Source organism: Hyperoodon ampullatus (assembly GCF_949752795.1).
Source record: "Hyperoodon ampullatus genome assembly, chromosome: 11".
Taxonomy (NCBI): Eukaryota; Metazoa; Chordata; class Mammalia; order Artiodactyla; family Ziphiidae; genus Hyperoodon; species Hyperoodon ampullatus.
In genome coordinates, this window is record NC_136924.1 from 57,703,968 (window position 1) to 57,715,875 (window position 11,908).

Here is an 11,908-nt window from a genome sequence, read left to right on the forward strand (position 1 = left end):
AGCATAGGTTGACAAAGAAGATCTAATAAGTGGCCTAGGGACTGGTCTGTGTGCAAGCGGCACGTGTGTATGTGAGCACGTGTGAGTATGTGTGAGATTGTGGATGGGAAGGCCAGCATGTGAGTGCACAGTGTGTACGTGTGTGTGTGTGTGTGTGTGTGAGAGAGAATATGTTGATGGGTGTAGGTGAGGGATTTGGGAGCAGGTGTGCGATTAAGTGAGAGATTGTGTAAGTGTGGGGCTTTGGTGGTGCAGAAAGAGGCCGTCAGTGTGAGGGAAATCACCAAGCGCGCCTCAAGTTCCACACTTTCTGTTGATCTCACACTTCCCCGGTGTGCGGGGCACCACGGACAGCGGCATGATTCATCAAATGGGGCAGGACAGGAGGAGCCGCAGCCCCGCCTCTCCCCGCCCTCCATTCCAACCTGAGTCACCGCTTCCCCCGATCCTCCAAACCCTGAGCTTTGCCAACTGTGTATAGGGAGGTTGGGGGTGGGTGGGGGAGGTCAGCTGGCTCTTTGAAGTAAAAAATTGTGCATTTTAGGGTAACAGAGACCAGAAACAGACCAGAAACATCTGGTCTCATCTGGCCCCCAATTAAGCACATTAAGGAAGAAGCAATAGCAGCTAAACAGCCCAAGCCTATAAATGTCTAACTGCTCGTAACCTGTGGATGCGTCAGGCTCCCCACATATATAAAATGTCCAACGATTTCCAAGAAGTAAACACCTTCGTCCACTGTGTCCTCCATTAGGCCGTCTTCCTCCTCAGAGCCTCCCGTGCCCCGAGGAAGCACCATGACTTGTGGATCTTACCGTGCTGGCCGCGCCTTCAGCTGCGTCTCAGCCTGCGGGCCCCGGCCCGGCCACTGCTGCATCACGGCCGCCCCCTACCGCGGCACCTCCTGCTACAGCAGCCTCACCGGGGGCTTCGGCAGCCGCAGCCTCGGCGGGGGCTTCCGCGCAGGCTCCTGTGGCCGCAGCTTCGGGTACAGCTCTCGCAGCGCGTGCGGCCCCAGCCCGCCCTGCATCACCATGGTGTCGGTCAACAAGAGCCTCCTCACGCCCCTCAACCTGGAGATCGACCCCAACGTGCAGTGTGTGAAGCACGAGGAGAAGGAGCAGATCAAGTGTCTCAACAACAGGTTCGCTTCCTTCATCGACAAGGTGGGTGTCCTTGATCACACCCTTCCTGAACCCTCCCTTCCTGGGTAGGCACTGAAGGGGTAGTCGGGGGGCAGGAGAGATGTGGTGCCCATGAGATCCCAGTCTAATGGAGGAGATGGACACATATCCAGCGCACAGAAAGATCAGAGAGATGAGTCTAGAGCAGGGGCTCCTGATTAGGCAATTGTTATTATATACAACCTCTGTCCAGACAGGCAGGTTCCCCATAGACAGACAAGGACAAGGTTTGGAACCGCGTGTCAGAGGAAGAAGGCCATATGTGCAAACAAGACACAAGAAATGCACATAAGATATAGGAAGAGGACCACAGGTCAGCCTTTGGGTGGGTGTCCTTGATCACACCTTTCCTGAACCCACCCATGCTCAATTCAGGCTGGGCACTGATGGGGGAGTCGGAGGCAAAAAGACCTCTACTTGGCTCCTGACCACATGTCACCTAGGCTCAGCACGTCAGGATAACTCAGTTCACCTGAGCAGGGACTGATCTCTCCCAGCCCCTTGCTCTCACCCCTAGGTTGGAAAATCCAAACACAGATCCCAATCCCGAAATCCAGAAGTTGCCTTGCCTTCCACAGCGCCCTCTGTGTAATCTCTGCTGAGCTCCTGGTTTGGGAGTTTACCTTAAAGCAATCAGCGCCCTCCCCCATCCCCCCCATGCCCCAAGTAGGCTCTGGGGCAGTGGGAGCCATCTGACCCGTCCTCCCACCCCAAATGGCAGGTGCGCTTCCTGGAGCAGCAGAACAAGCTGCTGGAGACCAAGTGGCAGTTCTACCAGAACCGCCAGTGCTGCGAGAGCAACCTGGAGCCCCTGTTCCAGGGCTACATCCAGATGCTGAGGCGGGAGGCCGAGTGCGTGGAGGCCGACAGCGGGAGGCTGGCCTCGGAGCTCAGCCACATGCAGGAGGTGCTGGAGGGCTACAAGGAGAAGTGAGTGCGGTCAGGGATGACGTAGGGTACGGGAATGGACTTGAGTTAAAGCCTATTGGATGAGACTGGAGAAGACTTTCCGAGAAGGGCGAGTGACCTTGCAGGGCAGGTGGGCGCTGTGCGGCAAGATCTTCACATCAGGCAGTCACTGATCAGATGCCTAAGAGTAGGGCCGTGATTCCCCAGGAGGTCTCTCTCTGCTCCTTCAGCCTTCACTTCCCGGAGCCTGATCACCCAGCAGCTTGCCCTGCGGTCTGTGGGGAGGGGGCTTCTGCAGTCTCCGAAGCCATCTCCTCCTGGCCTCTCAGGCTCCCACCTGTAGCACCTGGACGAGATAGGAGTCCCAGTGTCGCTCAGGGCTGCCAGGTCCTGGGGCTGCTGGTGTCCCACCGTCTAGGGTGCGGAGTGCTGAGGGCCTCTGGGACTCATAGGCCCTCCCACAGCTGAGCAGGATGGACACCCAGGAGAGCAGAAGCTGCAGTCCCCCACACGTGCTGCTGTCCACTCCTAGCATGGGGCTGGTGCTGAGTCCTCATTCTCCTCCAGACGTGACCTCAGAGCAGCTTTGAGAACAGGGCTGTGAGGTCCCAGAAGAGTAGCCCCCTGGACCCCTCAATTCACAGTGGAGAAAGAATCACATACACATCCCAAATCCAACCATGAGGACCCCAGCAGGGCTGCCAGGGGGCGGGCTGTGTTGGCAGGTCCCTAACATTGCCTCCTGCACTGGTATGAAGTGGAGGGGGTTCTGGGGAGACCTGCCCTGCCATGACCTCCCTTTCTGCCCTCTTCTGACTCAGGTACGAGGCAGAAGTCGCTCTGAGAGCGACAGCGGAGAATGAGTTTGTGGCTCTGAAGAAGGTGAGTAACATGGGATCGGGAAGCAGAGACACGAGGGATCTCAGAATGCCAGGCTCTTGTTGGGGAGACCCATGGTCTCAACCTCAGGGCGGGGTGCAGTGACCTTGCCAAGTCAGGATGGGAAGTTCCCAGAGATTAGGCCATGAAAGGCACATGTAGGGCTTTGAGAAGGGCAATAACCTTGGAATATCTGCTAGCACCCTGCCCTGAAGCAGGGGGATGGCTGAGTTGACCTCTGGATGTTCTGTGCTGCTTCAGAGGTGGTGGTCTGTGGCTGGGGTCCCGTGGAGGCATGGCAGCTTCAGCCTCTCTGTTGAGGGACGGTGTCCTGTCTAGTGCTGCAGGAAGTCTGATTAAGCAGAGGGGCACAGTCTCAGGATCTGAGGGAGGATGGAGCAGAGCCAGGAGAGGCCAGGTGGAGTCCTGGAGGACTGCTGGGGGACAGGGAAGTGTCAAGGTGGCTGAGTGAGGGAGCCAGTCTGGCAGGCTTCCTGGTACAGGGGAGGGTAAGAAGGAGAGCTGGGAGGTAAGAGGTCTCAGGTGGGAGGAGTGAAAGGCTGGTGACCCATCTCCAAGGCACGAAGGGTTTGTTCTTAGAAGGGGAGGAGGTTGTGAGGTGCCTCTGGGGAAGGGCAGAGGGTATGGAGATGGGACGGGAATAGGAGCACTGGGAATCCTTTCCCCCTCACCTCCATGTAATGGGTGAAGAGAGAGAGGAATGTGGGGGTGGTGATCACCAGAGGTCCTCTGAACTCAAAGACTCCCCACCTTCCCAGGATGTGGACTGCGCCTACCTCTGCAAGTCAGACCTGGAGGCCAACTCAGAGGCCCTGATTCAGGAGATCGACTTCCTGCGGCGACTGTATGAGGAGGTGAGGGGTTGTGGTCCAGGCAGAAAACCAGCAGCTGGCCTGGAAGAGAGGGCGTTGGTCTGGGATCAGAGTGGGACAGGGATTGGGGCAGGAGCTGCAGTCCGTGAGGCTGTCAGAGAGGGCAGGAGCTAGAGACCAAGGAGGGCTGAGAAGGTTGGGTACACACTGTGGTGGGGGAGGGGATGGTGTAAACCACACGCATCCTTCCCCCGCCCTCATCTGCAGGAGATCCGAGGTCTCCACGCCAACATCTCAGACACCTCGGTCATCATCAAGATGGACAACAGCCGGGACCTGAACATGGACAGCATTGTGGCCGAGATCAAGGCAAACTATGACGACATTGTCGCCCGCAGTCGGGCCGAGGCTGAGAGCTGGTACCGCAGCAAGGTGAGTGTCTCAGGGCACCTGCCTCCTAGACATGGTGGGAGGGATGGGTGGTATATATTAACAAGGCTTCTTTTGTCTGGGGATTCTGATTCCTAGAGGTGGTGAAAGAAGTGCAGACCCCTCTCAGGTTATAGTAGCAGGACAGGGCTGCCACGTATGGTTGCACAGGCTGAGCATTGTACAGTTTGCAAATCATCTGCAGTGTCCTGAGTGGGTGGGATGTTCCATCCTGAGTTTCATGAGCCTCTCTGCTTCCCTCCAGTGTGAGGAGATGAAGGCCACGGTGATCCAGCACAGGGAGACCCTGTGCCGCTCCAAGGAGGAGATCAACGAGCTGAACCGCATGATCCAGAGGCTGACGGCCGAGGTCAAGAATGTCAAGTGCCAGGTAGGGGTCGTCTGAGGCCCACCCAGGGTCCCACAGGCAGTGTGTGCACCCAACTGGATCTCACCATTCATTCTCCAGCCCATCCGCATGACCTGAGTCCCAGGTTGTGGTCACTTAAGGAAACGCGGGTGATGAAGAGGAGAGACCTGTTCCTGGGGTGATCCCAGCTGGCCAGGAGAGACTGGATGCATCCAGGAAGTGATGACAGAGACCCAGGGACCATAACCCACCTTGTTCTCTTCTGGGCCTTTAGAACTCCAAGTTGGAGGCCGCCGTGACCCAGGCTGAGCAGCAGGGCGAGGCGGCCCTTAATGATGCCCGCTGCAAGCTGGCCGGGCTGGAGGAGGCCCTGCAGAAGGCCAAGCGGGACATGGCCTGCCTGCTCAAGGAGTACCAGGAGGTGATGAACTCCAAGCTGGGCCTGGACATCGAGATCGCCACCTACAGGCGCCTGCTGGAGGGCGAGGAGCACAGGTGGGTTCTGTAGCCCAATTTCTCTCTCAGCCCTGCCTGGGTTCTCAGTGTGCTGTCCCTCACATTCGTACTTGAATCCTGTTTCCAAACCTCCCCATCCTGTAACTGGAAAGGTAATTTGAGTATGTAACATACATTAGGTATGTTTCTAGGCCCATTTGAGTCTCTCATGCCCACTTAGGTGCTGATCTGGGATTGGTGCCTTTTGCAGATCTGTTTCTCAGAGCCTGGAGTCAAGGCCATAGTAATTGCTGTTCCTGAGAAGCCCTGTCTGGGCTGGGCCACCTTCCCTCTATAGTGCCTCTTCCCTCCCAGGCCCTCGTTGCAGATGCCCCTCAGGGTTCCAGCTCTCTTTTCAAGCCTGATCCTGGCCCCAGCCCTGGGAGTTCAGATTTCTCCCCAAATGACAGCTTCAATAGGGGGTTTTATCAACACACACTTATATATTTTAACTACAGTGAGCATCCCTAAGTGGTCATCCATTGCAGCAAGTGGGACTAAGGATAGACAGAGAGCAGGGACTGGTCCCTTGAAACAGTTGCCCTGGTCTGGGCATTTTTGCTTGTTGCTTGTTTTGAGGGCGTGGGGAGACCCACTGGTCATCAACCTTCTATGTTCAGCTGGAGGGGGGCGGCTGAACAGCTCCTATGAGGACAACAGTCCCGGGATGTTGCCCTTTGGTTCTTTCCCCCGGTTAGTCAGGTGCTCTTACCCTGAGCCTTCCTCTTCTCATGTCCAGCCAGGCCCTTGGCCCTGGACAGAGTAGAGTGAGGATGCAGAGGGAGCATCCTGTGTATTGGGGAAATGGGGACACAGGTTTGGGAGCTGGAATCAAAGTGATCACCTGTGAGACTCGCAACAAACTCAAGTCATTGCCTTGGAGAGTTCAGAGGCACTGGGGCTCTCTGGGCCTGGGTAGTTTCATTGGGACAGAAATCTGGGAGGGAAACTTTTTCAAGACTGAGTTTGAACACTGGAGAGACACAGAGGTAGCACTGGAAACAGAGAGGTCCACCCCTTTGCCACAAGCGCTCTTGGAATGAACTCCGAAGCTTTGGTGTGGGTTCCCTAGGAAACCTGGGCATGGGACGGTAGATGGTGGGCTGCGGATCCTCCACATTTCTGAAGCTGATATTGACAACCCTTTGCCACGGTCTCTCAGAGGGACTCTGTGTGTTTTCCTTAAGGAGAGAGCGTTGTGTGGGAAGGAAACACGGGCGGGGTGGAGTTAGGTGGCAGGAGTGATATCCCTGCCTCCGGCACTGGTTATTTCCTCTCTCCGGGCCTCAGTTTCTCCATCTATTAAGTGAGAGAATTGGTGTGGCTAGTCTCTGAGCCTGCTCTCAATGGGTTCTAGCACCCCATTCATTCATGCAAGTTATTTACTGAGCCAGGCATCGTTTGGGGCACTGTCTGCAATGGGGAAAAGAATAGACAAAAAATTCTGTCCTCCGGAAACTCACATTTTAGTGACACCAATCAGACCAGATTCAGGAATTTAAATTTGCTGCACCTCAGTTGCATTTACAAGTCCATAAGAACCGAAGTAAAGAGTAGCAGCTACCATTTTTGAAGTGCTTACTGCGTGACAGGCATTATGCACTTGTAGGCGTATTCTGAGTTCATTCTCACAACAGATCAGGGAGTAGATTTTCCCCAGGAGGAGGCAGGCTGAGGGAGGGCATTTCTGAGGTTGCTCAGCTAATAAGGGGTGGAGAGCCGGCGCACCAGGTGATCTGTCTCCAGAACCCATACAGGGACCCGGCTACCGCTAAATCGCCCCTTCCCCTGAGCAAGTGCGCAGAAGGAAGGTGGGGGACCTGACCTTTCACCTTGGCTGTGTGTGGTCCAGCGGCTTTTCAGGGCACTGACCTTTCTCTTTTCCTTTTCCCGCAGGCTGTGCGGGGGCGTCGGGGCTGTGAATGTCTGTAAGTAGCCTCCCCACCCCCTTCTCCAGCTGGGTGGTCACAGTGCCTTTGGGGAGGGGGCGTTTTCGCTGCCTCAAGCCGCCTGGCTGTGGCAGTGCCCGACCCGCGTCTCTGCCTGTTCTTCCCCCATCCAGGCGTCAGCAGCTGCCGCCGTGGCGTCGTCTGTGGCGATCTCTGCGCCTCCGGCGCTGCCCCTGCTGTCACCACCAGCGTCTGCAGCGCCCCCTGCAGCGGCAACGTGGTGGTGGGCACCGCCGACGCCTGCGGCCCCTGCTCCGGGCTGGGCCGCAGCATCGTGGGCTCTAAGAGGTGCTAGGGTCGCCCTCCGCCCAGCCAGGACCTCTCGCAAGCGGAACGCCCTTTCCGTGGCCCCACGCGCCGCCGGCTGCTGGCTTCCCGAGAACAGGCTCCAGATGTGTACCTTTTGCCTATCCTGCTCCCTAGCTGCTCCCTCTGTGTGCCGTCCCCTGGCACCTGAGCCCCAGTGAGGCTGGGGCGCACCTTGGCTTCTTTCTGTAGTCTTTCCTAGTAGTCGTTTTGTTGTTCTGAGGATTCATCCTTTCTTCCGCCTTCTGTTTTTTGCTGGATTCATTGGTCTTGCCTGATCCCTTCATCTAAGCTTGGAGGAACAGGACAGGCCCCAGAATCTCCCCATCTGCGCATCCTGGGGAATCTGCCAGTGTGCTTGTACCTATGGAATGGAGATAAAGAACGCTGATGGTGGTTTTCCTGTAACTCTGTGAGGGATGTGACCCATTGGAGGGGAGACCATCACCTTCCAGGGATGCCTGCAGAGGCTTCTATAAAAGCCAGTGAGTCAACTGCCTGCAAGTTTGTTTGCCTTTATTTCACTCTGTGTTTCCAATAAACTAATTGTAGTTAATCCAACCTGGTGCCTCAGAGTCTTGCAAATGCCAGGGCCCTCCTGTGATAGGTGCTCCCTGCCAGAGATTTCCTCAGCACCTCTCATGCACTTAGTTATTTTCCAGTAGGTGAAAATGACTGCAGTAGAAGCTGCCCATCTGGCCTTGAGCAACCTGAGGCTTGGAAAAACAAGAGAAGACCCATGGAGGCAGGGAATCCCTCCCTGTCTTGTGTGGTTATGGGTTTCTATAGACCAAGGTTTCTCAACTTCAACACTATTGACATTTTGGGCTGGAGACTTCTTTGTTGGGGGGTGAATATCCTGTGCATTGTAGGATGTTTAGCAGTAGCACTGGCCTCTACCCACTAGATGCCAGTAGTACTCCTCACCTCCGATTGTGACAACCAAAGATGTCCCTAGACATGGCCAGATGTGCCCTAGGGCTTCTCAACCAGGGTGATCGTCCCCTCCACCCTGCTGGGGACATTCTTGGAGGGGGAAAGTACATGAGGAAATGGGTGAAGGAAGGCATGTGGGATGACAGTGTGAGGGAGACGAAGAGATTTGGGTCAGGAGAACCAGGCTTCTAATTCAGAGTCCCGATTCTGCCATTTCTTAAGTGGGTGACTTTGGGCAAATTGCTTCCACCGTCTGAGCTTCAGTTTCTTTGGCTATAGAATGAGAGATGTTGGACATTATTCCTAAGGTCCCTTCTGTCTCCCTAAGTGAGATTATGTATTTAAAAGAGTTTGGTTAATACAAACCTATGTTTGAATGTTGGTTCAGCCATTTACTAGTTCTGTAATTGTGGGCAAGTCATTGATCTCACTGAGCTTTAGCTTCTTCATCTGTAAAATGGAATAATGATACCTCCTGGGTTGTAGGGAGGTTTCAGATATCTATTGCACATAACGAATCACTCCAAAATTTAGAGGCTTGAAACAATAATGCTTTATTATTTCTCATGACTCGATGGGCTTACTGGGCAGTTCTTCTACTTTATGTGATGCTGTTTGGGATGCTAGGATGTCTGGAAGGTCCAAAATGACCTCATTCCATGTGGCTGGATTTGGTACTAGCCACCAGCTATGAGTTCAGCTGGAGCTATTGGCCAGGACGTGTCAGTCAGGGCCTAATCAGGCGACAATAATTTGAACAGATGAAGTTTAATATAAATAATTATTAACTATAACAGGGGATTGAGTAATGAGAGACTGGCTAGTAAGAAGCAAAAAATCTAAAGCATACAGGAGCTGCTGGACTTCCCTGGTGGCGCAGTGGTTAAGAATCCGCCTGCCAATGCAGGGGACACGGGTTCGAGCCCTGGTCTGGCAAGATCCCACATGCTGCGGAGCAACTAAGCCCGTGCGCCACAACTACTGAGCCTGCGCTCTAGAGCCCGCAAGCCACAGCTACTGAAGCCCGCGTGCCTAGAGCCCATGCTCCGCAACAAGAGAAACCACAGCACTGAGAAGCCTGTGCACCGCAATGAAGAGCAGCCCCCACTCGCCACAACTAGAGAAAGCCAGCACGCAGCAACAACGGCCCAATGCAGCCAAAAATAAGTAAATAAAATAAATAAATTTATTAAAACAAAATAAAGCATACAGGAGCTGCAGATATAAGGAGCAGCCCCTACCCCTAGGCCTGAGAGAGTGCACCCAAGGAAGTGGACCCCCTGTGGCCAAGATCTGGACCTCAGATCCAGGGAAAGCTAGGGAAACCTGTTCAAGAAGACATGTCTCCACCTCAAAACCACCTGAGAAGGATATTGGAAGCTGCTGGCCTCAGGATACTGCTGACTACCGTGCACTGCAGCAGTGAAGCTACCGCACGGCAGGAGCAGTTCTGGAGAAACTGTGGGTGCTGCCAGAATCTGCCAGGAGGAACCTGGAACCAGGAAGGAAGGCCCCTTCCTCCTGCAATATCTCTCCAGCGTCCTCTACTGACAAAGCGTAATATTGTGCCAGCAAACAAAGGAAAATATTTAAAGAGCCCCTCTAAATTTTCACAGAGCAGGAAATGACGGGTGAATCTGGAGCTGAGAGAAAATACTTTGATAATTGGCATCCAGGGACTTGGTTCTCCTCCATAGGAGCCTTTCTCATGTAGCTGCTTGGGCTTCCTCACAGCCTGGTGGCTGGGTTCCAAGAAGAAGGAAGGTAGGAAGCAGAAGCATCCAGTCCTCTTTAGGCCTGAGCTCAGAAGTTCACTTCCACCATATTCTATTGGGCAGAGCAGTCACAGGGTCAGCTCAGATTCAAGGGGAGAGGAAATAGGCTTCTCCTTGTGATGGCTTATATGTGCAGAGAGGGAAGGAATTGTTGGGGCCACTTGTGGAGACTAGATCCCACAGTGCATTCTCTGGTCACAACAATTCATGTCCCTCCCACAAACAACATATGCTCACCCCTCCAGAGACCCCCCCCAGATTTCTCCCCATTATTATATCAGCTTGAATTTCAGGATCTTGCTATCTGGATTCAATCCAGTTACATGTGAAGCTCTTGGGATATGGTTCTTTTGTTGCAGCTCCCCCATTATGGTCCACCTCAGTCTGAAGTCCTGTGAATTAAATGGCAATTATTTATGTCCACCACACCTATCATGCAATGGTGAGATGGGATAGGATAGCCATAATCTGCACTCTCATTTATTTTTTTAATTTTTACTTTTATTTTGGCTGCGCCACATGGCTTGTGGGATCTTAGTTCCCTGACCAAGGATTGAACCTGGACCCACGGCAGTGAAAGTGCTGAGTCCTAACCACTGGACAGCCAGGGAATTCCCGCACTCTCGTTTAGAAAGAGGAAAAGCTGGAGTCACTTGGAAGTCCCTGATTTATAACAACTCTAAGTACAGTCAAGCACCCACTGCAAACTCCTCCTGGTGCAGTGGCAGTGACTATATCTGATTTGTGCCTAGTTTTGCTCCCTGGAAGTGGTTCTCCTCTGCTCTTGGCTCTATCCTTTGGGATCTTGGCTCCACCTTCTGTATCATCCTTTTTTTTCCATGATAAACAGCCCATGTGTTCTTGGCCTGCTTCCTGTCTGTAGGAGGTTAGGAGCCCAGAGGCCTCTTTTCATTTTGAATGGTCTCTGTTCTTGTAGTTAGAACTGCTATAATTCTTTAAAAATTTTTGTAAGGTGTGAGGTAGGGCTCAGGGACTCAGAACAGGAGGTTCTAACAGAAGGTAAGTATGCAATGTCAGTCCTGCTTGGTCCCTTGAGTTGGTAGGTGAAAGGCAGGTGCATCACCTCCAGAAATGTGGAGCTTCCCTGGGCTTCCCTAGGTGGCATGTGGATGACCTCCCAAGGCTGGCAGTTATTACAGAATCCTCCTTAAGTCCCTGGGAAGGAGGTGTTACAATCCCAGAGCAGAGCTCAGAGTCACTTCCCCAGAGGGTCAGAACTGAAAAAGCCCTTGTAGGGCCCCTATCCAGCCCTCATTTGACAAGTGTTCAGGGCCCCTGAGTCAGAGCAGGGGAGGAAGGAGCGGGGCAGTGGGGAGTGATGAGAGACACTGAGAGATGGGTCACAGCCAGATACACAGGACTGGCATGCCATGGCGAAGAGTCTGGACTTCATCCACTGATAGGTCAGATCTGTGTTTTATAAAGATCTCTCTGGCTGCTGCATAGTATGGATTGGAAGGAGAGATGAGCAGGACTCCAACCAAGGTGGTGGTGGCTGGAATGTGGGTGGTAGCAGCAGAGAGAGAGGAAAGGGATGGATGAGAGGGGTACTTAGGAGGTAGAAAAGGAAAGCACTTGGGGGTCAATTGGCTTTGAGGGTGAGAGTGAAGGCCCGGATAGATCATATAGGTTCAGGTTTGGGCAACTGTGTTGATGATCTTGACAGGGGAGAGGCAGCAGGAGACACCGGTGGAGAGAGCGGGAAGTAGTGAGTACAGCTTGAAGGTCTGCTGTGTTGGAAGAGTCTCCAGGACAGCCAAGTGGAGAGATCTTGGAGGAACTGGGGCAAGTGGGTCTGAAGCTGAGGAGTGAGGTCAGGGCA

At 53.8% G+C, this 11,908-nt stretch overlaps 1 protein-coding gene across 1 annotated transcript; it reads left to right on the forward strand.

The window, feature by feature from the left end:
• Positions 1-797: 797 nt before the first annotated feature.
• On the forward strand, positions 798-7,379 carry LOC307060823 (keratin, type II cuticular Hb6-like; the record flags this gene model as incomplete). Its single annotated transcript, XM_079715594.1, has 9 exons — positions 798-1,166; positions 1,906-2,114; positions 2,915-2,975; positions 3,752-3,847; positions 4,073-4,237; positions 4,500-4,625; positions 4,879-5,099; positions 6,996-7,027; positions 7,162-7,379. 9 exons carry the CDS (start codon positions 798-800, stop codon positions 7,341-7,343), a joined length of 1,461 nt encoding a protein of 486 aa, XP_079571720.1. The 3' UTR covers positions 7,344-7,379.
• Between the last annotated feature and the right edge of the window lie 4,529 nt (positions 7,380-11,908).